The sequence below is a fragment of the Myiozetetes cayanensis genome, unplaced genomic scaffold (assembly GCF_022539395.1).
Source record: "Myiozetetes cayanensis isolate MyiCay16 unplaced genomic scaffold, myiCay2020 scf2-11, whole genome shotgun sequence".
Classification (NCBI taxonomy): Eukaryota; Metazoa; Chordata; class Aves; order Passeriformes; family Tyrannidae; genus Myiozetetes; species Myiozetetes cayanensis.
In genome coordinates this window covers 16620275-16648187 of record NW_026087411.1, presented here as the reverse complement: position 1 = coordinate 16648187, position 27913 = coordinate 16620275, and the positions used below count along the sequence as shown (strand labels likewise).

Below are 27913 nucleotides of genomic sequence, written 5' to 3'. Positions count from 1 at the left end.
TCTGAGCAGAGTCTACTGCAAAGTGAATGAGTCTGTGTTTTCTTCCTGACTATTCAAAACAGACTGGACTGAATCACGCAATATTTTGCAAGTAAGAACGCATATTTTGACTGATGAAAGCATTTACAAATAGACACAGAATTAGTGCTCACTACTAATCTGGAAGCAAGTGAAGTCTTCAAAAACAGAATTGTTGGTTCTGAACTGATGCTACTCTTAGCTGGTATCAAGAAAAATCTCAGTTATTAAAAATTTAAAACAAACACACGAGAATTATTCAAATTTTTTAATGCGAGTTTCTTTTTATTTCAAATTAATCAAATTTTTATTCTTCAGTAAGAGTATTTACAACGCCTTGCAAAAGCAGTGCAAAACCACAGTGTGTTGAGCTTACCCTGGGCTATGATTTAAGTTACGAGTACAAACTCAGTGCAGAGGTAGCTTGGGCTATAATTACTCCTACCCAGCCCCTCCTTTTGGTCCGACCTACAGGCACCTGTGTGTTCCAGCTGCTCTTTGCATGGTGCCATCCCAGGAGCCCTGGCACAGAGGAGTTGAGCTTCTTCACAGCCAGGAAGCTGCTTAACAGCTCAGGCTGGAAGAGAAAGGCAGCCAGCAGCAGGCAATGGGCTCGTTTAAAGGTAGATCATTGATGCTGATTACCTGATGCACTCATGCAAGTTAGGTCTTGCTAGGCTGCTCCCCATTCTTTATGTGAGGAACTCCATGCTTACAGCAACTCAAGTTTTACTGCTGCCATGAAAAAAAAAAAAAAAAAACCTTTCATAACAATTAAACTGTTAGTTATGTTGTAAGGTCTATATTTTAATCTCAAAGAGTCAGGAATACTAAAGAACACATTCTAGAAGATAGCCAAGTAATCTTCCTGCTACTTTCTTAGCCTAGCTGAACAAAAGAAAAACAAACCCCAACCCAAAATCAGTGGGTCCCCATGGCAGCATCTCATGGAGATATACTGCATTTTTCTTGCTGTTGTCTCTCATGTCTGATCAGTAATAAGATCTAATTACATGGATTACAGTAGACTTAGTAAGCCCTGTACATGTGCTAAACTAAAAGTAATCACCCACCCTGCTGTTTGTCAGGGAAGTTATTCCCTTTTCTTTTTCCAAAGTTGCTCTTTCTCTACTTTCCCCACAAATTGCAGAATATCCTTAGCGAGAAGTTCAGGTTCCTCCAAAGCTGCGAAATGGCCACCTCGAGGCATGAAATGGAAGGAAACTATATTGGTGTATTTCTTCTGGGCCCAAGCCTGAGGTGTGTGCATGATTTCATTAGGGAAGGAGGCAATGCCAGTAGGTACTTGCACTGTGAGCCTGAGAGAGGAGAGAAAATAGTTTTATTCTTTCAAACACTTAAATCTGCAAGAAGTGAAAAGTCCCCAACAATGTTGTTCTTAAACAGCTGGGTACACTGTGGTTAGACAATTAAAACTTGACTTCCAGATCCTAAAACTGAAGACAACACCTTAATTCCTGAAGAAAAAAAAAAAGGGTTTTTTTTGGCACACATTTATATTAAAGCAATTTTTCAAGGGATCCAGGGCATGAGAGTTAGAAGCATGGAAATGGAGAAGAGAGCTCTAGGAGGTGGTGGGCAGCAAATTTCTTCATGCTGCACTCATGCTCAAGAGATTTACAGTGAAGATTACAACTCAAACATGTTGAACCTGGCAGAACAACTAGAGGGTAGGCAGGGGAAGAATTACTTCAAAGTGCTGCAAAGGGGAAGGGAGAAGAAAATAGAGAGTAAATCTAGACTAGTTCAGAAGAAACACTTCTGAATGTGAGACTTTAGCCTGTAAAGTAGCTCTTGCTTTAGGCAACAAAAGTGGCACAAATGCACTCTACAAATCATTCTGCGCATTAAGAAGTCTAAGAAAGCAAACAGGTTTGAGGGCAAGAGTCTCTTAGAAAGTGGAATGCTGCGTGCTCATTATAAGGAGAGCCACATTTTCTAGGTTTAAATGTCTCATACACATAAGCTGCATTGTCAGGAGTGACAAGACTTTAAAATGTATATACAAAAAGTGTTGGGCATGTAACCCCTGGAAGCCTGAGATCAGAGTGCCTAATTTTACACAAGCCTTTGAGGCTCTGTCCTCCAGGCCCATAGAAGCTCTTATAAATCATCTCATGTAGGCAGAACCAGAGCAAGATATTGCCCCCAAGTGTAGCCACTACAGCTCCAAGAACTGAATTAGCTTCCTGAGAGCATCATTTCACAGCTAAATGAATACCATAGCAGTAAGCTGTCGGTGCAAATACCTCAGGGCAGGTTTAAGCTTTCACTAACACTCAAGCTGACAACAAGTATATGCAACCAAGCTGCTGTCTTTAGTGTCTGTGGAGCAGGCACATCAGTCTTACTGACTTCTGACTTACCCAGTTTGTCAGTAGGCTGAAGTTGCTTCCAAAGGCAGGACTTAAGACTTTTGCAGAAATAGGCAAAGTGCGTCCAGAAAAGTACTAAAACTACAAACCAAATAAACTAAACAAAACTGACCGCATGACTCAGTCACAGGCTAATTTAGTAGCTGAAATAAAATCTGGAAGTACATGGGTACACCGTGAATGGGAGGCCCTCAAGCAGCACCTCCAGCCAGATGTCCTTACTGATGGTTCAGGATTCCTAAGTAATTACTGTGTTTTCCAAGCACAACACAGTTCATCAACTACCAGGCCTGTCCTGCAGAGGAACGTTGTGACACAGCAGTGTTTTTCCTCAGCATTCAGAAACCTGCAGCATCTATAAGGCAACAATCTGTCTGCAACCATAAAATTAAAATCAGGGCAAAATATTTACAGAGAAAAAACCAACACTTACTTTTCATGCTTCTGTGTGCCTATCCCCTTCTGAAAGTTTTCTTTGTAGAAACGCACTGAGGACACTATGCAGCCTGACACCCAGTAGATCATGATATTGGTGAGCAGATCATCCAGGTTAAACTTCCTGAATAGGTAAGCCCAGAGATTGCTTAGTTAGAACTGAACATTGATTTGCATTATTTTAGTAGGGGCTTGACTTTGGTTTGGTGGCAAGACAAAAAGTTACAGGAAAAAGACCAATTAAGTTGGTTTAAGAGTGTAGAGGTGAAGTGTACAACTCCCCCTCCGTCTGTCAGTGACCAACTAGGGATGTTAAAGGCTTTCACACACAAACTGGGAAGTGACATTTTAACTCCTACATGGAAGGCAGACTCCAACAAGCACCTTATGCTCCAGCATAGCTGTCTATCCTGTCCATAGACTGGAAGTGTGGGAGCAGAATAGCACATGGAACAGCTTGTGCCATTTATTAATGATGATGTGAAATGCTGCCGTGAGCCTTCAACAGAGCCACCACACACCAACACGTGCTGTAAACAGTGCATGTTCCATATACAATCATTAGTTGTATGAAGTGCAAACATTCTACTCAAATGGGCCTTTTCATAACGTGCCACTTCACTCCATTCCTGCCAGGTAGTTCTCAAATGGGATTTCATCTTGGATTTCTGCTGCACCCTAAGAATGGTCCTGTATTAGCAAATGGTAGGTAGAGGAAGCAAAACCAGTCCATCCAAAGCAAATTCATAGAGAGTTAATTGTTAGTATTAAAATAAATACAGAGTTCTGTTTCCCAGCATCTTAATGTAAGTTAAACTTTCGGATTTTGTATCCTAATGAGATTCTTCCCCCTAAGTCAGTTTTAATATCCAGAAGTTGCAGGGTGTATTTCTTTTCTAGGAGATCAAAGTGGGAAGGGAATACATCAGCCTCCATGGCCTATTTGCTTGTCTGCCTGCTACAGTAGAGCCCTGCACCATCTGTGGTCATCACAGGCTCCCTGCCAGGCGAGCAGACAAACCTCTTTAGCTATGACTCGGGGCTGAGTCATCTCATCCAAAATGGCATAAGAGAAAAGGCTTACCTCTCTAGTCCTCCATCCTCCAAATTCTGGAATTCCAGATCAGTCCAGGAAGAAAACTTCTCCAGGATATATGCAGCCAGTCCTACAGGAGAGTCATTCAAACCACAGCCTGCAAAGGAGGAGGTAAAATTAACTGAAATTCTGATATCCAGCTACTGAACTCAGACTGTTATAGAAGCAGCCTGTTACAATACAGCAGATGTAACTTTACAAAGGTCTTCCAGCAGCTGTGTTCTTAAATAAATAAATAATACATTGCAATGAGTTGGAACCACTTAATCCTGAACTGATGTAACAGTACTGGATTTCTGCTGGCTTTTTTATTTTTTCTTGTAGGCTAATAAGATTAAGCTCTATGTGCCAAGTAGGGTTTGCTTCCATTAATCTGGAAGTTGTCATGTATTAAACAGTATTACAGGGCCAAACCCCACATGCCTATACATGCCCAGGAGGATTTGCAGTATTACCTAACAGCAAAAACATTTTAAGGATTATTAGAAAGTCATTAAGGAAGAGCAAGACTTGACTAAAAGTCTGTCTTCTGAACTAGCAATAACCAACTGCCTTCATGTAGAACAAGCCTTAATATAGCTTTTATAGGTTGTTTTGCTTGGACAGAAAAAACTCACCTGCACCTGGAACTCTGCTCACACATCCTAGTGCTGTGAAATGCAGGGACCATAAATTGTCCCAGCTGCTCAGTAAAACCTAAGAAAAAGCTGTTCCCAAGGAACAGCAATATATTTGAAGTTCCACGCATGCAACTGAACCTTCCTAAAAGATGCCTAACACTGCAGCTGGCACAATTTCATCAGTAATTGCTATTTAAACACGACACTGAAATCCTCGTTATGAAACAACTAATACTGATAACTGAAATAGCAAGTGTTTGAAAAAGTTCTGTTTAGCACGCGTCCCAGATCTGCTGAACTAGAAAAGCAATAGCCTGTGAGTAAAGAGGAGCACATCTGTTTAGATGTAGGGAAAACTGACATTGATCCTACAGGATCAATCAGATCCTACAGGCTGATTACAGGAACCTGCCACTGCAGAGAATTCCTCTCTCCTTTGTCCTCAGAATTGCAGGAATGCTCGGGCTCCCAAAGCATGAACTGGCTGCTGGTTCCCAGTCTGCAGAGTCTGCTCTGACAGACCACACACTACTGGTAGGGACAAGAATCAGCCAAAAAGGGAGCATGGCTGTCAGCTTCCCCCTCTTTCCTAAAGCACAACAGACTAGCAAGCTTTAGAAACCAAAACCCAGTGGAAGTAAAATTATTTTAAATCCATAAAGTTATCATTTTGCCTACACATTTTAAGAACATACCTGCCTCTGTAGCTGAGCTTATGGAAGACCATTAGGAAATATTTTCCTTAGCTATGTTTTTAATAAAATCCATGAGTGAATTGGTCCTGCACTAAACTAGAATGCAGTCAGTATTCCTGACTCAGTTGTCCAATTCAGTCACAAAAGATGTTTTTAAAATAGAAACACTTAATACCCAGATACTTAAAGCAGTTGAGCAATCTGAGTGACTAGCTCATCTAGAAAGAACATTCATAGCTACACTTTTTTTTCCCTTGAAAGTCTGCAAGTGATTCAGAACAATGAGTGAAAATAAAATTTGATTTTACTTCTCAGGTATTACTTATCTCTATAATAAATAAGTTACACTGTGTGCTGAGACAGCTAAAAGCTTCTCACAGTTTACATCATTTGAATGTGATCCATTCTCTGAGAAGAAACTCTTTTTCGCTCTCAGCCTGGCTGCATTTGAAATGGAATTACAGTCCCCAGTGGCAGCAGAAGTGGAAAAGTATTAAACAATCTATTTTATTTATGAAAACTAGAAATGAGGTCAGTGGCACTTAGAGCATGCTCAGTTCTGATGTGCAGATACACTGCTGCTGCATGCAGGAGTGTAATGCTATATACCCATAAGCAACCCTTGCTGACTTGGATAGAGAAAAGGAGCTCACCTTTTAAAACCTCCAACCTTCCCACTTCAAAGGAAAAAGAAAATATATTTTCTGCATATTTTAGGCAGGACACTTTGTTTCTACAGAACTACAGCTAAAATGAACAGACTAAGTACTCTGAGCTCAAAAGGTTGGGGTTTGGCTTGTTTGTTTTACCAACAGTATCCGGCTTTGTAGCCTGTATGTGAGCGTAGCCAGACTCCACCAGGATCCTGTAGAGCCCTTTTTTCAAGAAGGGGAACATCCTCCTGACGTCTTCCTCCTGGAAACCGAAGAGCCCAGGAAAGTAGCGGCCCAGCAGAACGGAGAGCACGTGAGTGAATCCCACCTTCGTAACCGAGGCTAGATTTAAATGGAGACCTTTCATGTGGCTAAAAAGAAAAACAGAACAAGCCCCACAAATTAACGAAAATAAAACGCGATTCAAAGTTGTTACATTTAGAATCAGAGAATCATAGAATATCCCAACTTGGAAGGGACCCGCAAGGATCACTGAAGTCCAACTCCTGGCCTTGCACAGGACAATGCCAAAAAAAATCACACCATGTGCCTGACAGTGTTGACCAAATGTTGCTTGAACTCCGGCAGGCTTGGTGCTGTGACCACGAACATTTAAAATGGTATTAACAAAAATGCATGCCCTTAAATTCCACCCTGCTAATTACACCATGACCTCAGCTGTACTTTCCAGTGTGGCTTTTCACACAAAAATGACAAGTCAAAGGGACAGCAGTCAGTAATCAGCACACACTCCTGGGCACTAAGCCACAAATCCTCCTTTTTTTTTTTTTTTTTTTTTTTTTTCCTTACAAGTACTTATCCCAGCCCAGACCTCAGCAGGACCATTACAAAAGTACTGCACAACTGTTTGAAAGAACAGGTATATAATATAAACTAACGTATGTAATTTTTTATCACTGCTTAACGCTGAGCAGCAAAGAGAGAAATTAGAGACTGCTCACGTGAGGACTTGGACAAGAGCTTACAAGTGCACAAGAAATAACTACTCACAGAATAAAACAGCTCTGCAGTGCTCTACCAAAGGGGTACTCACTTGGGAGCCATCTGGGCCAGGTTGGTGCAGATGAGCCAGCCCCAGTCACCACCTTGGGCATAGAACTCATTGAATCCCAGTCTGAGCATCAATTCATAGAAAACAGAAGCAGCACTTACAGAATTAAAGTCTGCATTAAAAGAAAAGAACACTGATGTATTAATTCCATCTACACTTCTGACCCTGCAGCGTTTATTCTCCACATAAAGGCAACAGTCAAGTTCCTAAAAAGCTACAAGTCCGTTTCTCCTTGCCTGCCTGACAGACCATATGGAAGCCTTTGCACACCACCTGGGCAAGGTCTAGAGAGCAAGCAGAAAGGACCAAGTCCAGCCTTTGTTGCAGACTAGTGTTCTTCTAATCCCACCACTTGCCCACGCACTTGCCCCATCAAAGGGTTGCCAGACTCCCCTTAAATTAAACTGTGGTCATACTCCAGCTGAGCCCCACCAGAGGCACAGAGCATTGCCCAGGGAGTGTGTTTCTATTTTGTCTACTGTGAGCACACTCTCATCTTTATGATAGTTGGAAACTCTAAGTTTCCACTAGTAATGCAGTTCTCCACTTCACTAGACACTGACGACATAAACTGTAAACAGGGAAGTAGAGAAAAGCAAACCCAACCTTCCTCACATCATTCACCTGCACGCATAATTAAAGACTAAAGTCAGTATGACTTTAAATACTACCCTGCTTCAATTTCATGCAGCTCGTGTTTGTATAATTGAAAGCACAAGCTGAACGAGCAGGCTGCAATCTGCCTTGCAGATAATATGAACTGATTTGTTTCAACTGTTGCTTCTCACCTACCTGTGTAATGCTGTCGAATATGGATTCAAAACCCCCAAGAGGAACAGTAATAAATTACATTTACTCTGCTGGCTCACTCACAGACAATTCACGGACTCAATTACAATTCCTGAGTTGTCACTTCACAGCTTTTTATAGTTCTTTTAAAATTATCTATATGTTGCTCCAGAAACAACTCAGTGATGTCACCTAAAGTCACTCTCTTATCTCCCTCTTCCCACATGACACACAGGATCTCTATTTCTACACTGGGAAAACAAGAAGTGTGTAAGAGGAGCTACTGTGCTGCTAGCAGGGGCTATCTCACTGTGAGACTGTGGGTTTGTGGTAGCTCAGTTCCTTCTCATGCATCATACCTTTTTTGTGGGGTGCTTCTGAGAAACCATAACCAGGGATAGATGGGCAAATGACTTCAAAAACGTGTTCGTCACCGAGGCCGTGGCTTGCAGGATCCGTCAGGAGAGGGATAATTTTGTAAAACTCGTAAAATGAGCCAGGCCAACCATGAACCATTAATAATGGCTTTGCAGACTGGCCTTCAGGCAAACGAGGAGGCTTTACATGAACAAAATGGACATCAATGCCTGTAAAAATAAAATTATTAATTAGCATGCTCAAATTTACCACAGCACTGAAACTAGTCAAAGAACAGATTAAGAATAATGCTTTTCTGAAGTCCTTTTTTTTTTTTTTTTTTTTTTGTGAGGATGTAAACACACTGCACTTCTCTGGATACATTTATCCAAGGACCTTAAAGTACTTTACAATGGGCAATTAAGCATCACAGCAGCCAAATGAGGTTGGTGTATTTCTGCTTTAAAATAAATTGGCAAATTAAGACAGAAGTGAAGCAATCTACTAACGGTAACACAGTGACTCACACAGCTTAAAGGCAGAAGAGACGATTACATCATTTCATCCAAGTGCCCTTAAATTTTACCCAAATGTCCCTATATGGCATGGGATAGGCTCCAGTGAACCACAGATTTTTCTTCCTGAAGGCATAAATTGCAACTCGAAGGCACCAAGAGATAGGGAATCCTTCTCAACTAGCAGCTGTTTGTTTGGGGGTGTTAATCACTTTCCTCGTTTTGTGCAAGCCTTACTTCCCACTTGAACACGTCTGGCTTCTGTCTCCGGCCACTGATCCTAAATGTTACAGCAAAAGGAATTTAAACAGCCTTCGGTAAGTATTCTCTGTCTATGGAGGCCTCCTGTAATCAAGCCACACAACTGCTGATAAACCAATCAATGCCAAATCAAGGATTTGACAAAATGCCTTGCTAAAAGGGAGTTAATTTTTGTAGTTCTTTTCTACCTTTTGTCCAAAGCTTTCAGTATCTCTAAGTGTGTGAACCGTGACAGGAGATTATGTTCTAGTAGCAGTCTCCTCCTTGTTAAGTAAAAGGTAACGATTGCAGTCCTGTTTCCTCTCTGATCCTTTCTCTATGTAAGCAGGAGGCTTCACACAGCACTGCCCTTTGTGCTTCAGGTGAACTGCTCTTCCTAAAACCCCATTCAGGGCTTTGCTTTCCAAGAAACAGCAATTTGCTTGATGTATTTAAGCACATTTTACTCACATCAACTCCAGTTCACAAGTGATCCCACCTTCTTTCACTGACTGAGATTTCCCCATCCTTGACAATTCTGTGAATCTCTGTATTCTCTGAAAAACTTTCAAGTGATGACAGAAGGTAGGAATCTGATATACAGCATGTTTGACCTTGTCTTTTCACGTCTCCTCTCTGTAATCTTTCCTAACACTGAAATTGCTCTTCCCATTGCTATACATAGTGCATTGTCCTTAGCTGCTTCTCCCTTTCTTCTCTCAGATATTTTTTTTCCTTTTTTAATCGAAGACTTTTTTGGTTATATCTTTTCCAGCAGTAACCATGTTGTATACATTTAAATAAAAGCTTTATGATCTAACCATTTATTGTCCCAAATCCATTTTAAATATTATGGCAAACTGCACCGTTTGAAATAACATACCAAAATTAGGGGTGCAAAAGCATACAACGTACTCTTAAGCCTGAATTCTGCCATCATGTGAGACAATTGCCTGCTGTGCTCTAGATCTACAGCTGCACTCCCAAATGACCCAAGCACAACCCTAAATCAAGCATCTTAAAACGTGCAGTTTGACCAAGCTCCAGCACCAGCAGACCTTACCTGAACGACCTCTTCCAACACGTGTGCACGCTCTGAATGAAAAGACAAACCATCCTCTCGCACCTGGCAGCACATCAACCCCAAGGCAAAGGCACTCTAAATTCCTAGTCCTACGAATGCTTGAAATGGTGCAGCAGAGCACATCTGTCCTGCCGAGCGGGGACAAACCTGAGCGGCCAGCACGCCCAGCTGAGGAGGCTGCCAGGCTGAAGGCATCGCTGTGACAGCGGCAGCTGGGGACCTACACGGAGCACGAGGAGACATCTGCGGGTGTTTTTGCATGACTGCATGCAAGTCAGGGAACATGTGTACGTCTTAAGATCCAGTTCTGTTTCCAAATGCCCGTGCTCGGCTCCTGTTAACACCAGCTGACAACCCACTCATGCACAGGGAATTCCATTTGTCATTCCCTATCCTAAAGGCTTCAGTTACAATGAAGGAATTTCTTGCTGCTTCAACAGTGATGCCAATGATCCATCCTAGGGCAGCCAGGGAGGGAAGGCCCATCCAACACAACCAGAGCATTCTCACCACCAAGATGCCTTGCAGAGAAGATTAAGTATTACTGTTTACTTTTTAAGGGGAAGAGCTACAAACCTTGAATCTTTGTTTTGAAATGTGGATACTTGTTGAGGACTTCAACTTGTTTCTTCCAGTTGAACTGGTTTTTCCAGTAGGAGACAACCTTCCTGAGATATACTGAGTTGATCCCATAATGGAAGCAACTGTTCTCCAGTGGCTCAGTGAACCGAGCCTGGTCAAGTCTCCTAAATAAGTCCTACAGGGAAAAAGAAAGAGGCATTAAAACACTTCTGTCTGCTGTCTTGGGCTCTCTTGTGCACAGCTTCTAGTTATTCCCAAGCAAAATGAGAACAATGAAAATAACATCTCTAATTAAACACCTGTGCCTTTTGCTGATGCTCCATCAGCTGTTCCAATTCTTTTCCTCCTCCAGATGGCCTCCTTCCTCTTCCATTTACAGCTGTTCTTAGCACTCTCTGTCTTTGTTCTGCAGGGCTGAATAACGTGTTTGCCAGGCTGATAACCACAGAGGACAATATGCTCTGCTGACACTACTGTGGCTTCCCAGTTTAAGTCTTGTTGCCTTTCCAGGGTACTTTGTTCCCTAGGTTACCTGTGAGCCCAACCTCACAATCAAGGCATGAATCTGGCCCCAAACCTTTTCTTTTCCTTCCCAAATCGAGGGGTGGGATGTCTTCATTGGGAAACAGTCTGAGGGATTTTGCATGGCCATAGAGCTGGTGAAACTAGACTGAAATTAAAGTTTCCCAGTCTAGAATAGCTATCAAAGTGACCTTCCCACTGCACTTCAAAGGGGATGCCGATGCAATGATACTGCAAAATGATTCCAAAATCACTCCGCAGGGAAGGACAGCCCAGAGCCCCTTCCTACTGCAAACAGAGTAGTTGAGGGTGGAAGGCAGGTCTGGAAATCTGATGCTGCTCAAGCCTCTGTGGGGTTTAAACCTGAACAGCATTTTCCAATAGAGCAACAGATATAGCTCCCACTCTGACTAAGATGAGTTAAGTGTAAGGACTGGCTCACGCCTCACTGAACAGGCAGTCTCAGCCTAGGCAAGATGTCAGAACGTGAACTCAGTGTTTCAAAATCCGTGTACACAAAGCATGGACTTCTAAACGGAGTTTTAAACGTGTCTTTACATACATGCTTTTTGTCTATGCTCGACACCTTTTAAAATGGTTTAGTAACGTTCAATCACGTAACTGTAACTCCTAGTTTACATTTAAAACCAGAGTTTTCTACTGATGAATTATGCTGCAAGAGCTGTTGCAATACAGAATAGCACATTTCAAAAATATTTGAGCATTAGAAATTATCTGCAGTGTAAGGGGAAAACAGAAAGGAGATCAATGTCCATTGATATCACTATGAAGGGCAAGCAAAGTGTTAAAAAACCCAGGACTTGCTGAGAAATTAGGAAGCTATTATAAATGAATAATATGAGCAATCCCATGAGTATTGTTTAAACCATGACTCCACACAGATCTATGAAATTGTTCAATCCCTGGCTTAAACACACACAATCAAAATCTTTCTATCCAACAAATTCTGCAACGTATGTGTTTACTGTAATTACCGCAGTAATTTAGTGTTGACCAAAGTAGACCATTAATTACAGAAGAATCAGCATCCAACACAGCTGCAAACATAAAGCAGTCAAGAAAATGAGGTATTCGTAATTGCTTTGGAAAGAAAGAAAGACATTGTTCTTATTCTCATCTACACAAACTGAGCAAAGTGCACAAACAGAAAAACAGAGTTGAGTAATCTGTAATATGATTTTTATGTTTATTAGGCTTTGCAGAGCAGGTTTATTTACTAGTAATCTTGCAACAGCCAGCTGAGAACAGAATTGTACAGCAGTGTATAAAATCTGCCTATCCATACCTATCTTCTGAAGTACTGGAAGTCCCTTCCCCCAAGACCTGGACATCATTGCTCATTCTCACAAGTGTAACTACTGGTTCAATTTAAAAATTACTTCTAAGCAAGTTCTGCATTTATCTGGCCATTTCTTATTTCTCTCTCCCCAGTCCAGAGATTTGCTTACGCTCAGCTCTTCTTCTGTAGTTTCCACCTTAAATGGCCGAATAGTTGTATCTTCTTTAGTGTCAGGTTTTTGTCCCTTGCCCCACCATCCATCTTTGAAGGGCAGTGTCTCTTCTTTCTTCTTGGAAAATAAGAAGTAGATAATGACTGTCCCCAGAACCAGGAATACTTCAAGCAGCATAATGCCTGCAAGAGAAGAACAGAACTTGGGTAAACCTAACAGATACACACACATACTTTGTAAAGACTATAGAGGGTTATTCCCTTTTTAGACAAGATTCCATCTACATGATGTTCTGTCACTCACAGTGTATCAACACTTCTGCAGAATTTCAGAAATAGAATGTTTTAACCTACGCAACTCAAGTGGGGAAGAATTGTTTTAAATAAAAGACACATAACAAAATCAGAACTCAAAGCAAGTCAAGAGATGGCTTAGTAATTAAATAGTTCACCGATAAAATGTACCACACTGGCTTCCTCAGTGGTCCACAATCGCAGTTAAGCTTCAACAGTAAAGAAGGTTTAATGCTTTCTCTTCCTCTGAACCTCTATACTTCCCACAACTTCAAATGCAGAGCATCTCTTCAGTAAGGCTTATATATCTATTGCTATAAATCTGTAGGGAAAGAAAAACAAGATATATGTACAGAATAAAAAGTGAAGAGCGTGAAGGCAGCCACCTTGCACCTCCCAGTCAGCCTGGGAGAGTGGGGCAGGGACATATCTGCATAACCCTTGAACACCAGTGCAAAGGGTAACAGGACCTTCCCTTTCTTCCTTTCTTCCTCTGAACTGTTTTAAAGAGAAAACCACATGCATGCTCTCTTGGTTCTAGAATATGATCACTTCCCCAAGTGATAAAATTCTGTCAAAGTGAAGAACAACCTGATTTCACAGCACATCTGCATAACCCAGCTGCAGGGCTGTTGTGCTTCAGTCACATAGAACACTTTAGCAAAAAAAAAAAAAAATCCATTTTAAATATATCTGAGCTGTTTTATGCTGCAAGTAGAAAAAATATTCAGACTCTTCAATAATTAATGTTTTTGAGCATGCCTTTAAGAATAAGAAACGTTTATAAAGTGGTTTGGAGAACAGTACTATCATCATTTTGATGCATAATTTTAAAGAATGTTGTGTTTTGAACACTCATTTGCTGGGGAATTGCTAAGACATGAAGTATTTCAAAACTTCTGTAGGGCAAGGATTTTTTATGACCCAGAACTTCTTCGTTTTCTCTAGAGCCAGAAGGTTTTGTTGGTTTTACTGCTGCAGAGTAATTTGATGCTCTGAAATGGCTCAAAGAGTCATCAAGAATGCACCAAATTTATTCCTGGATCAAAACAGGAATTTTAACACAAGTTAATGGGAGTTCACAGGATTAAAGCAGGAATGAAGCTGACCTGTGTGGTGCCTTAATGTGACAGGACACATTTTAGTCAATTTCTTGACTTTAATTTTCTTATGGCTGACAATAAATTAATAAATGGTCAAAACCAGCACCCACTAAAACATCTGTACAGAAGTCAGGAACTATGCAGATAGGACAGCAAGCTACAGGAAAATCTATTGCTTACATATTCAAGTGCTTCACCCTTGAAAAGTGCGTGAATCCTCAGAGGCTGGAGCTATTGGGAATGATGGCACTGAGAAAACTTGATGTTCATTTGTTTCACTGGTGCTTGTTTTTCTTCACAGTGCTCTCTGGAGCACAAGACAACACTCTTTTCCCACCTCTACCATACTCAGGCTGTAACTTGCCCCAGAATAAAAAAGTTTATCCAATTTCAGCTTGCCTCAGCACATACACCAATATAGTCTAGGAGCATCCTGAGCACAATTAAATTTTACTGCAAAGGACAACTGGAGGGGCTTCTAGAAAGATCAAAGCACTTCACATAGAAATGATACCTTCTACAGTATTTAATGACAATTCTACTACTAAGTTTTCACAGAGAAGAACAGCAACTTCCCTGAAATCACAACAGAACTCAGGCCATGTCTAAACTCCAAAGGTTTACCAGCACAACTATGTAAACACCACACAGAAAAATTCAAACTCTTGGCCAACTTCAATATGTTTACAAAGCCCCGCAACAAACAAAAAAAGCTGCTGTGAGAGCCAGCCCTGTTGTTCAGGCAGAATGGTTGGGGTACCTAGAAGAACAGAGGACTCTTTCTCCTGGCTTCTGCTGTATCAGCACCGTGGCCTCTGCCAACACAGTGACAGAGGCACAGCACCTAATACAGAACTGCCCAAGAACCAAGAATCTCAGCCCATCCTCTAGCAAGGAACTCGCATGTCCTAAGTCATCGGAGTCTCCAGAGCTACAAAAACATTTCTGCTTCCCCCATCTGCTCTCAAGGAGACTTGAGAAACCAGAATTTTTGCGGCAGAAGATATGGGAGGAATTGCATGCAAATATGTTTATTTTGCATTCACCCTGGACCTTGTGCGGAAAGAATTCACTGTGCGAACAGACACCCATTTTTGCAATTAATTCCAAACAGACTTGAGGATGAGCTTGTTTACAAACCAGCACCAAGTGCCAAAATCATCTTCAGGTCTCACAACAATTCTGTCTCCTATTGCAGAGAATCGGGACTGGTGACAAATTGATTTGCATGAGACGTCATTTTCACTTGAAGGAGCTGCCTCTGATATTGGTTGGATTTTTTTCTGCTAACAGAGAGACCCTCTATACTCAACCTCACTTCCCTTGAAAGCGCCTGAAAAATTCCTGATTACAACAAACACAGGGGCCTAGAGCTCCAACTACGCTACATTTTTTTTCTGAGTGCACAGGAAGAAAAGGGCAAAGTGCGTCAGCAGTATTTTGACTTGCACCAGTTCACAGCACACTCAAAGGGATTGTTTTGCTGGTGATGAGTTGCTGGAACGCAGCATGTTCCTACCAAACGCTCCAGCCTGTGCCGAGAGGAGACCACTTAGAGCAAATGCACTCAGTGATTTCCCAAGTCTGCTATTCAAGCTGGTTCTCTAAAACTCCTGTGTGTGTTATTTGAACAGAATAAAGCATCCTCAGTCGTGACGCATCTGCACCAGAATTTCCTCCGCTAATCACTACCGAGATCTGTTGTGAAATGGAAGTTATTAGCTCCTTACACTTGTTCTGTGGTGCAGCAACACAGCAGCAACCGCAAATGCGGAAGGACAAACAGGTACAATAACACTTTTCTATACTCACAGTTTTCAGAGACATCAACAACAAAATGCTGGAGTTTTTATTGTCTGAAGCCTCTTCATGCAACCACACTGGCATGTTGCCTTTATAACTGAGTACTTCAAAGGGAGTTCATGTTTTGGTTTGGCTTTTTCCTCTTTTTATGCAACCAAAGGCAAGACCTTAGAACAAAATATTTCCATTTATTCCATGGTCAAGTACTTAGGCTCTGAGACTTTGCTGTACCCCAGGGTGGATATTGTTTATAGACAGCACTTAAATACCTTAGACAGTACTTTTAACCTAAAGAGTTCAAGGAAGAATGCTTTTGGTTTGCTGCTTTAAAAACATGTTTTGAAAGAAAAATGTTGAAATGCAAGGGGCCCAGTAAACAGCCTAAAAACTAGCTCCTCTTGAAGCAGGCCAAGTGCATCTCAAGAAATGTGTTTGCAAGAAAGTCCCTAAACTTCTTTATAGTAAAGATATTGCTCCCTCTTGAAAATACTCTTGGTTTTCAGCTCTTTTTTGCATTTTGATTTGCACTGTCCTCTGTTTACGCATTAACAGCAGAGCTAAGAGCTCCACAGAACAGAGCAATTATTATTTACATCAAAGTCATGTCCCGTCTCATGCTTTGTCTTCATCAGTGCCCAGAAGCAGATGCCCCAGAGAACAACGCTATTTATCTTTGGAGATGTCACCTCTGAAATAGGTTAACGGTAAAATCCCCATCTCATCCTACCAGTAACCATCCATCTTTGCCTTGCAGCGTTAGAATACATCTGAAACATCTTACTGGAGAAATAAGCAACTGTGCAGACTTTCAACCTGGAACCCCATTTTGCAACCCAGCTACCATAGCCTGAACGATGCACAAACCCCACAGCTCCGAGTGGTGCTATCAAACCCCACCAGCGCAAAACTGCTGGGGCGTGGGTGAAGCAAAAGACACGAGAGACCACGCTGCTTCCAGACACACGCCAGGGGTAATCACAGCTTAAGGTTAATAACATTTTTCTCTCCAGGGTTGGTTTACTAGCACACTGCAAGGTAGCTCAGAGCACTTGGCATGCTCTGATCCTGTCAGACGCAAGGTTTATTGATTAATAATTACTCTGCAGGAGAAAGCTCGATTTAGAAGGGATGTTTCTGTTTATTTTTGTTCTGTTACATGCAGTCCCCCGTTAGGTTTTACCGAAAAGGCAACCCTTTGCTGCAGCATCTTTGTTTACGCATCAGTTTGCCTGAAGAGCAGCACTTGCAGGTTGCTCTTCCCAAGAGACCTGAAGGAAAAACAACCCACGGAAGGACTTCCAAAGTTCGTGGCACCTGTAACAGGGTGCCTTAGCACTGACAGCTTGAAAGGGACTAACACATGGCACAGGCCCTAAAGCTTCACCCTCAGTCTACCTGCTACCATCTCCAGGCATCACATTTTTGTCATTATGTAGCACCAGAAACAGACAGAAAATCATCAAGTCAAGACACTTGTATGAGAAAAGCTTACTATTTCTGTAGTTTATAGAGCATTATGACAAGCTTCAAAATAGCTTAGCAACACAGAAATTGCTTTGCATACAACTGATAACATCTCCCAGGTGAGCATAAAACGATACATTAACATTGCAGGAATGGAGGAGAGGTAGGCATCAGATGAAATAAAGCATCCTACGCAGGGAAGTGAATCAAAGACAGGAAGTACAAATCCAACAGAGTTTCTGCCTTGTCTCGATAAGAAATTTAGCATTTACATTTTTTACTGCCATAGGGAGGTGGCACACAATGCTATCTCCAAAACAGCAGGAAGAGATGATATCATTCTATTTTACAGTCTTTTTCTAGACCGTTCACAATCAGAAATTAGCCAGTACAGCAGGAACCTAATCCGAAGGCTACAGGCAAGGAATGAGGTCACCTCCCCAAGGCAAGGGAAACCACAGTCTCTCAGGCCTCTCCCAGGACAGGGTCAGGGGTACACTTCCATCAGTGCTGAGGAACACCCCACACCTGAGGCACTGAGACACTGCTCCCTGCCAGCTCTTCACTGCTTTGTCCCTTGGACAACAGGAACAATCAACAGAGCCAGTGTAGGGTCTGGAGGTCCCCCATGCATCACCCAGAAGCTGCACGTACAGCAGTTAGTCCCTGAGGCACGTCGTTCCAGGGGTGTAGTTGAGCGCCTTAGACAACATATTCCCTCCTCATTTCTCCTATGATCCTGTGGCAATCAGTTGTTAACTCTCCAGTACTACACTGAAAGCTGACAGGCACCAAGACCCAGTTAAGTATGAAAGAGAAGTCGTATGGGACTAAGTTCACTGTTATCCACTTTGCCTCACCCAGAGTCAGCATATTTATGTAACCATTGGCCGGTCAAAGCTCATATCACAATCATAATTTAAAATACTGCATGCCACATTTTTAAGAGGAAAAAACTCAGTTTACAAGAACACTTATTTTTTTTTCTGCAACATTATTTGCTCTTTCAAAGCCATGCCCAACACATTCTTCTGTGCTACTTAAAAACATGTCTTGTTTATATCAATTTCCCTTATTTCGCTTCTATTATGCTTTAACAAACCCACTTCCTTCCAAGAGTATAAAAAAAGCCTTTGGTTTACAGAAAAACAAACTGGCAGAATCCAGCTTGGGATCTGTGTGATGCCTATTACTGTGACCTAACAACTGTGCATGATTCACAGGAAAGGAGATCTATTCTCCATCTGCAATAATTTCTGTTTAAGACAGAAAGGCAGCAAAAGGATTCTTAAATCAGCACTGCTCAGTCATGATAATTCAGGGTGGAACAACAGTTAAAGCTATTGTAATAATGCATTAAGGTTAGATCATGCAAAGATTTTATCCTATTTATCATATCCAGCATTTACTCTATTCCATCACCCTCGAATTTCAACAAGAACAGGCTTTTAGCATCCATGCAGAGAAGCCACAGAAGCCTGGCATACAACTGGAGGGTGGACACAACAGAAAGCCAGGTCTCCAAGACAGAGTGCTCTGTCAAATGACATGTTACAGTCAAAAAATGAAAGGCATATCATGCCAATAAGAAGTTTTTAAAACAGTTCTTAGCCAGTATCCAGCCAACTAAGTGACACAGTCTGACAAAATAAGAGTCCAAAACACATCTTGAGCTTTACTTCAAAGTTTCATACCTAATGTCTGAAAAGAAATTTTGAGTAACACATTGTTCTGTTTTGCTTTCCACTGGAGTTTCTAGCAAAACTGAGGTTAACCTCCTCATCCTATGCCAGTATCTGCATTTTCCAGTGGGGGTGGGGAAAAAAAAAAAAATATCGCAGATGAACCAAAAGAGTTAAGATGTTACAGATAGGGAAGGAAGATCGAGGTAATTGTTCCTCAGGCCTTAAGGTAAATAAGGGCTCTATTTTTAGCTTCACCAAATCCTCCAGCACTGAAGAGTAAAAGGTTACCTTCCTTCCCTGCCATGGTATTATTGTGGAAGTTTTGCCCAGTCTGATCTCTGGATAAGATTCAGTTTCCTCCCGCCCTGCCTGGTGGTACAGCACAGCATGTGCCCTGTTTACTGTGGGCTTTCCCATTAGTCTAAGTCTCTTAAGATTCTTCCATGAAATTAGAGAGGGAAAGATCTTCTTTAACTGGCAGATTTACAAGCTTTTTGAATTAGAACTGTTAGAAAACTGTGTTACTAAAACCTTTAATTATTAAAACATGCAGAATTGACATATACATGGTGCTTTGGGGGGGTGGGAAAAAAGAGTGCAAGTAGTTTGAAGTACATAACAAGAAAGTACATGACAATCTTTCAGTTAAAAGAAGGTGTGGAGATGGAAATGATGAATATAAAGACTGCCAGAGGAATTCTCTGGCAACAGGCAAAACAGATGAGGTGCACATTGCAAATTTAAATTAGGATCCAGGTAGTAAGAGCAGCATGAATGAAAACGTGCTCCTTCCCCCATGATGCAAGACTCCCTCTTACCTTTATGATGTCAAACTCTATCCTTCTTCTATGATACCAGACTCCCTCCTTCCTCTGTGATGCCAGACTTTCTCTTACCTCTACCATACCAGTGTCCCACTTACCTTTATGATGAGATTCCTTCCATCACTCCTTCCACAGTGATGCCAGACACCCTCTTACCTCTGTGATGCCAAATTACCTCCACACTCATTGAAGCCAGACTCCATCATTCCTGTATGATGCAAAACCACCTACATTCTCTATGATACCAGACTCCCTTCACCCTCTACTGTACGATTTCAGACTTCCTACTACTTCTGTGATGCCGGACTCCCCTGATCCTCTCTGTGATGCCAGATCCTCTCTTTCCTTCTTGATGCCACAATCCCTCTTACCTCTATGACGAGACTCCTTCCTTCCTCTGGATTTCCTGCTTTTTCTACAATGCCAGACTCTCTTTCCCCTATGACACCAGACTCCCTTGTACCTCTATGGCGACACACTCGTACCTTGTTTCATAATGCCAGGATCCAATTTCCTTCATGATTCCAGAATACCTCTTATCTGTATGATGCCAGGCTCCTTCCATCCTCTGTGATGTCAGACTCCTTCCCCAATGATGCTAGACTCTCTCTCCTTCCTCTTGGATGCCTCCTTCCTTCAGGATGCCACAATCCCTCTTAACCCTATGATGAGACTTCTTTCTTGCTCTATTTTTCCAGATTTCCTCATTTTTTCTATGATGCCAGCCTCTTTCTTTCCTCTGTGATGCCACACTCCCTCTTTCCTCTGTGATGAGATTCCTTCCTTCCTCTGTGACGCCAGAATCTCTCCTTCCTTTATGATTCCAGAATACCTCTTGTCTGTGTGATGGCTGGCTCCCTACATCCTCTATGATGCCAGACTCCCTCTTACCTGTATTATGATGAACTCCTTCCTTTCCTACTTCCTCAGTGATGCCAGACTCTCTTTTTCCTTCATGACTTCCACAATGCCTCTTACCTCTGAGACTCCCTCCCATCGCTACGATCCCAGACTCCTCCCTTTCTGTTTGATGCCACACTCCCTCTTTCCTCTTTGACACAAGAATCCCTCCTGCCTCTATGATGCCAGATTCCCTCTTACCTGTATTATTACCGACTTCTCCTTTCCTTCCTTCCTCAGATGATGACAGACTATCTCCTTCCTTTCTGATGCCAGACTCCCTTCCTTCATGATGCCACAATCCCTCTTAATTTCTAAGTCTCCTTCCTTCCACTGTGATTACAGACTCTTACCTCTATGATGCCATGCTCCCTCTGTCCTCTATTATGGTAGACTCCTTCCTTCCTCAGTCATGCCAAACTCTCTCCTTCTTTGTTGCCAGACTCCCTCCTACCTTTGCGATGAGACTCCCTCCTTCCTCCATTTTTCCAGATTTCCTCCTTTTTCTATGATGCTAGACTCCCTCTTACCTCTACTATTACAGATTCTTTCCTTTCTTGCTTCCTCCCTCAATGATGCCAGACTCTCTCCTTGCTTTATGATGCCACAGTCCCTCTTACCTCTGTGATGAGACTCCTTCCTTCCTCTGTTTTTCCATACTTCCTCCTTTTTGTCTTGGATCCCAGACAGGATCCCAGATCCTTCTTCCTTTATGATGCCAGACTCTTTCTTTCCGCTATGATGCCACACTCCTTCATGCATCTATGATGACAGTCTCTCTCCTTCCTTCATGATTCCAGACTCCCTCTTACCTCTATGATGACACTCCTTCCTTCCTCTATTATTCCCGATTTCCTCTTTTTCTAGAATGTCAGACTCCCTGGCCACAAAATTTGAATACTCCAACTATAATACAAAAATGTACATAAGAGTATGTAAGATAATTCATTTTGCCCGGAGCTATAAGTCATTAATTGTGTCTATGGAAACAGGAAGAGATCAAAATTTGTTATCTCTCTATGAAGACTTCATTCTCAATGAGAAAAGGAACTTTGAATGATGACAGAGGAGGGGAACAGATGGTAGTCATCATTTTCTGTCAAATAACTGCAACACCAAAAGGATGTGCCAGAGTAAACATGTAACAAGAAAAATTCTTGCTACTTTATCTCACTCTTAATAACAACTAAATATTTAAGTTCTCTTTGGATTTACTGGTTTCATCTAGAATAGTGCACTACCTGTAGCCACCAGACAGGAGTAATTAACACTCTTCATGAAGCAACCAAGAGGACTAGGTCCTTCAACAGAGCTTTGGTTTTGATTAATAATGCATCACCATTTAACCTGAGAAAGAGTTGTCTTCTATCAGAGAGCAAAACATATGCAGGCTACAGAGAGAAAAAACTGAGAGAGCAATAATTACGTGTCTTCATTACAGAATTCACAAGCTTATAAAATTTGACTGGTGGGTGCAATAAATATGAGAAAAACTGCTTGAGATGAAGAAAGAACAAAAAAAGTTTGATGAGTGTTTAGTTGCGTTGTGGGTTACACCTAATAATTTCCAACACAGATGTTCCAAAAAAAAAGTTGGAGGAATGTTCAAGAACAGCTCCCTTTTCAGAGAAGGAACCTAGAAAACAGCTCCTGTTCTTTAACTCAGCAGGATCCCTTGATAAACATGATCACATTCTGGCAAATACACTATCAAAAAAAAAAAAAGAAACTTAAAAAAGCATGGCTACCACAATTCCCACAGAAATATTCCCAGCCCTGTCAGTCAGAAAGCATTTAATCAGTAACAATACACTTAAGATATATATATATATATATATAAGAGCCGATAATGCTGCTTTAAGAAAACAACCATAAACCCCAGGGCATATTCAAATCACTGTCAGCCATCCAACTGTGTCTAGCATGACCAAGATATTAAAGCAAATGTCATTTCAGAGGTAGATTTTTTTTTTGTGCTTTACTATTTATGTAAATACTCATTTACACACACAATGATGCTTTTAATTAAAAATAATGTGTTCAGAGGAAGAATCCAGGACTTTTTCAGTAGTAGTATTCAGAAGGGAAAAAAGTATTTTCAACATTAATTACAAGCAGACCAAAGCTCTTCAGAGAGAAGCAAGATGCTCTACTTTCCAAGTGACTTTTCTTCAGGGACTCACACAGTAATTAGAGAAGTATTTGCTACATTTGGATCTTGCACTTTAAAGAAGACTGCCCTGGTTCTGGGATTGTGCACTGCATGAAGAAAACACTCTTGTAAGCCCAATGAAGTAGTGCACACTCTGCCACAAAGCTAAGGCTTTACCTCTGCTCATCTGGCCACAAAATTTGACTATTCCAACTATAATATAAGAAATGTGCATAGGAATATGTGAGATAATCAATTCATTTTGCCTAGAGCTATAAGCTGTACTTCACCTACCACCCCCATCCCTGCTTTATTACTGCTCCACTGACAAATTACTTGACAAACTATTACTGCAGCAATAAGAATTTCTGGGAGTATTACCATTCCGGAATTATTACCCCAAATCTTTTTATTTACCTGTTGTAATTACTCTGAACAAATTGGCCATGTATATTCTACTAAGGAGCCTGAGCTTGTTTCACAGTGCTTACCAAATTAAAACATTGCCATTTTATGCCTGCAAATACTAAGTAAGTCTGAAGGTTTTGCTGAAACCCAAATAAAGGAACAGGCTGAAAGCATGGTGTTGCCCTACAGAATGATCAAATATATAAAGTACAGTAGACCAACAGGGGAGGGAAGAAGGCCTTTAAAAACACCCAGTAATCAAAAATCTATTTTCTGTGTGTGGACTTTGGCTGCACTGGTTATTATCAACTGTGCTCCATTTCAAATAATTTACTTCAACACCGTGATTACACATATGAAAAAAATAACAAACTCTGGAAGAAATAACAAAGAAGCAGAGTTTAAGCAAATCACACGCAAGTTATTATACATGAATTCAGACTGGAAAAGATATAGAACAAAGAGTCACGAACTTGACACTGTGCCAGGACCTTCCCCACAAGGACTTCAGCTCTGACAAAGATCTAATCCTTGTCCTTGGACAACTTCAACTGTGGATTGATTTTCAAAGCTGCTTAATTGCTTTTGGGGCCTATCTTCCATCGATTTTCAGTAACCATTAGCAATTTGTGCACTCGAGTCTCAGTTTTAGCTTACTTCAGACAGGAGTAATATCCGGTTCAGGGGAGAAGCATGGCTTCTCCAAAGAGTAATGCCAATCAAAATGTTAACCCTGCATTTGTCACTCAAGTAAACTGGAGACACTTGCCTCCAAAACAGATCCAATCTTGTAGGTTCACCTACAATAACTAGGCAAGTTGTCTTATTTTTTATAAAGCTATGCTACGAAGAGAAGAAAGAAAAAAGAAGAGAGAGTGCCCTAATTCAACAGAGTCAGAAAATTAAGCAGTGTACTTGATTATGGTACGCTGTAACTGCTGGGCAGTCAAAATCCCAACTGAATTCTGACAAAGTGAGCCAAACTTGAGGAGAAAGTACATAATTTGCTTAGTCTTTGCAGATTGCTCAGTTATGCAACAAAATACGGTCATTAAACTTAAAAGGTTTTCTTCTCATCCCTAAAAGGTTTGCTCAGCAAAGGGAATTATGTATACAGTACTCAACCAAACAATTTTCAGGTTTGGCAAATTACTCATAAACAAAATAATAAAAGTTCAATTTCATATCCCCTTTTCGAGACGGGTAACAAAACCAAACCAAAATCATTTATATGCCAATAATTTAAGCAGCTTACTCTAACTAAACTGGGAAACCAGGCCACATTCCCAAGGAATGTTAAATAAAATCGTTGCTGCCGCAAGCAGTGTCAGCATTAAGGCCAGCTTATCAGGAACCTTTTACCTGGCCAAGAGCCCCAGGCTCCAGTGAGCCGTCGGGAATGTCGCATCTACGCTCCCCACAGAAACGCAGATTAGGGCCTTCCTGTTCCCAAAATCAACCTAAGTATCCCCACCCGGCCCACTGCATTATCCAGACTTCAGTAATTCGCACTGTCAATACGTGGATACCTCCAGCTGCGCTCTCCAAAACACTGCCATTTTCGGCTGCTCTCCCGCAGCTCCGTGCCCGCTGGCTCCGGCACGCGGAATCGCTTGGAAAACTAATTCCGCTTACTGGATGGGAAGTTTTAAGCTCTTCCCCCTACCGGGGCACCGTTCACCTCCCGTTTGGGAACTTCACAACCCCCGCAGCAGCCCGGGGACTCCCCCGCTCCCAGCCCAGGGATATAACGGGACCCGCCCCGGGGGGAAACACCGGGATCCACCCGCTCTCACCTGCCGTGGTCGGGACCGCACTTCCCTCTCCTCCCCTCTCCTCCCCTCAGTGCCGCCGGGGCCGCCCCCGGCACGCCGGGAGAGGGGCACGGCCCCGGCCGGGCCCGCCGGGAGATGTAGTCCTGCCGAGGGGAGGGAACGGGAGCGCCGGGACGAGCCGGGCACTGACCGGGACTCTTCCCGGCCGCCGCAGCTGTGCCCGGACGAGCCCAGGGATGCGGAGGCTTTGTCCCCTTTGTTCACCGCGCTGGTGGATCCCTGGAGCGCTCAGGCAGCCGGGAGCTCAGGCTGGGCTCCGGAGCACGGGGCTCACGGAGGGTGAGAGGGTCCAGCCCAGCAAACACTGACTCACCATTGCAATGCCAGTTGGGGCAGGGCCGGGCAGCCACCAAGTGGTACCACCTGAGAGCTTCCTAAATGGCCTCCCAGCCAATCTCACCCGTGTTTCATGCGCTGGAGTGGGGCTGACTGAGAGAAACACATTTTAGACTGTTGTAGTAGGGCTGACTGAGAGAATCACGTTTTAGACTGCTGCACCTCCCCAGCTCCTGTGCTGTAGCATTGACTATGTGCTTGACAGGGGTGTTTTCTTTCTGGACCTGTATTGTTACAGACTTGGTCAGAGAGATCTCAGAAGGTCAAGCTGTAGCAACTAACCCCATCAGTAAAAATGTAACAAGCAAATGTTAAATTCTTGATCTCTTCAAAGCTTTTCCATTCAATCTCATTTTTTCATCTATCATTTCACTCCTAAGTTCCAGTCTTCCTCTTTTTATCACTTCCATGACATCTCAGCTCTCTTGTTTGGATTGTGGAAGGCCCAACAGAGGGACTTGTGATCACAGATAATGATTCCTGTCATACCTTTTTCAGCCTCTTGTACCAAATCATCCTAGTCTGCTCAAGCAGTCCTTTGCCCAGAGTACTGGCTGTAGTTCTCATGATCTTTTGCTATAAGCAGCAATAGTAGCTAAATTTAAAAAGTAATCTGCTTTAAAGCAACATTTGCCTAAACTGTTCTGTGAGTAAGAATTGTCCTTTTTTGTTGTTTTCTTTTTCCACACCAAATTGCTGGCTGAGTTCTGCCCCTTCTGGGGCATCTGTCTGGACAAGCAGCTCCATACTACTTTTCTTGAGACCAAAAGCATTAGTAGTAATTCATCTCTGTAGGACTACAGAGATTTCACAAACGTACAAATAAGACTATGTTGAATTTCACAGTAAATACAACTTTTACAGGATGACAGATAAAAATGCAACTCTATTATGTGCCACTGTCATAACAGTTTATTACAGCTACCATATAGATACTTGTCATGGTTTAACTCCAGCTGGCAACCAAGCACCATGCAGCCAGTCACTCCCCCACCAGCAGAATCAGAGAGAGAATCAGAACAGTAGAAGTCAGAAAACTCATGGACTGAAATAAAGACACTTTAAGAGGTAAAGCAAAAGCTGCACACAAAAGAAAAGTAAAACAAAGAATTAGTTAATTGCTTCCCATAAGCTGGCAGGTGTTCAGTCCTCTCCAGGCAAGCAGGGCTCTGTGACACGTAACAGTTACTGGGGGAAATAGTAACTCCAAACACCCCTCCCCTCTTTCTTCTTCCCCCAGCATTATGTGCTGAGCATGATGCCATTTAGTGTGGAATATCCCTTTGGTCAGTGGGGATCAGCTGGCCTGGCTGTGTCCCCTCCAAACTCCTTGTGAAATCCCAGCCTCCTCGCTGGTAAGATGGTGTGAGAAGCAGAAAAGGCCTTGATGCCGTGCAAACACTGCTCAACAGTAATAAAAACATCTCTATATTATCAACACGGTTTTCAGCACAAATCCAAAACAGAGCTCCATACTATTGTGAAGAAAATTACCCCAGCCAAAACCAGAACAATATTCTATTGGACTATTTTAACTAATGAAAAATTGCATTTCTTCTGTCCCCTATTTGTTCTAAAGATGCCAATTCCAGCCTCCCAGTAACTCCAGCCTCTGCAGGTTGCTGAAGAGGTAGTGTCATATTTTATCCAGGTTGTCCAATGTTCTGAAAACAGGTGTCTTCAGTTATCCAGGAAGACACCCTATTACCTCTGATGGCCTTACAGTTCTTCCTTTTTTGAAGGGGACAGGGTAAATCCAAGCACCTAAAGTACATACTGCACAGATATCCCTCTGACATGTTTTCCTGTGGGTGTCCACCCTCGTAAATTGCCAATTCACTTAATATTAGTTTTTTTCTGTGCTTTAACAGGACTGAACACTTAGAGAGATGGTTTAGTGGTGGGCTTGGCAGTGCTAGGTTAATGGCTGGACTTGGTGATCTTGGAGGTCTTTTCCAACCTAAAAAATTCTATGATTCCCCACAGCAGTAGCAGCAGTAAGGAGCAATGAGCAAAGTAGGTACCTCAAATACAGAGAGAACAGAGAAAGATTATATGAGGTTTAGTTCTTTACATGCATTCCTCTGAACTGGAACTGGTTGAGCTGCCTATTGTGAAAACTGTACAACTCCCACAGCCTACCAGAGGGAAACACAGAGATGCAAATGCCACTAAAGCCAAAGTGATGAACCTTGTCCTGGAGGCATCAGGCAAAGCATCACCAGCCAGTCGAAGGAGGTGATTGTCCCACTCTGCTTTTCTCTGCTCTGCACTGGTGTGGCCTCACCTTGAATACTGTGTGCAGTTTCGGGCACCACAGTGTAAGAAGGATGTAAAACTAAGAGCGTGTCCAGAGCAGGGTGACCACCCTGATGAAAGCCCTCAGGGGGAAGACTTAGTAGGAGCAACTGAGCTCACTTGGTTTGTTCAGCTTGGGGAAAAGTCTGAGGAATGACCTCATTACAACCTAACACCTCCCTCACGGGGAACAGTGGAGAGGGAGGTGCTGATCTCCCATCTCTGCTGATCAGCAACAGGACACAAGGAAATGGAATGAAGCTGCA

General features: G+C 42.3%; 1 protein-coding gene across 3 annotated transcripts; it reads right to left on the bottom strand.

Moving 5' to 3' along the window:
- Positions 1-282: 282 nt before the first annotated feature.
- EPHX1 (epoxide hydrolase 1) lies at positions 283-25128 on the bottom strand. 3 transcript variants are annotated; one of them, XM_050315654.1, is made up of 10 exons: positions 24975-24991; positions 12998-13161; positions 12544-12728; positions 10547-10727; positions 8134-8361; positions 6968-7097; positions 6070-6284; positions 3934-4042; positions 2848-2973; positions 283-1337 (listed from the first exon to the last, which is right to left on the bottom strand). In XM_050315654.1, the coding sequence occupies exons 3-10, from the start codon at positions 12721-12723 to the stop codon at positions 1112-1114; spliced, it is 1395 nt and encodes a 464-aa protein (XP_050171611.1). In that variant the 5' UTR covers positions 12724-12728; positions 12998-13161; positions 24975-24991; the 3' UTR covers positions 283-1111. The 3 variants fall into 3 exon arrangements, with proteins under 3 accessions (XP_050171611.1, XP_050171610.1, XP_050171609.1); XM_050315653.1 differs by having other exon boundaries at positions 13011-13161; positions 24975-24990; XM_050315652.1 differs by lacking the exon at positions 12998-13161 and having other exon boundaries at positions 24975-25128.
- Between the last annotated feature and the right edge of the window lie 2785 nt (positions 25129-27913).

Coding starts and splice junctions, on each gene's coding strand:
- EPHX1 (XM_050315652.1), bottom strand. CDS start 12,723: ATGCTGCTTGAAGTATTCCTGGTTCTGGGGACAGTCATTATCTACTTC. Junction 7,098..8,133: donor AGAAGCACCCCACAAAAAAG/GTATGATGCATG, acceptor CTTTTAATGCAG/ACTTTAATTCTGTAAGTGCT. Junction 2,974..3,933: donor GAGGATGGAGGACTAGAGAG/GTAAGCCTTTTC, acceptor TTACCTATTCAG/GAAGTTTAACCTGGATGATC.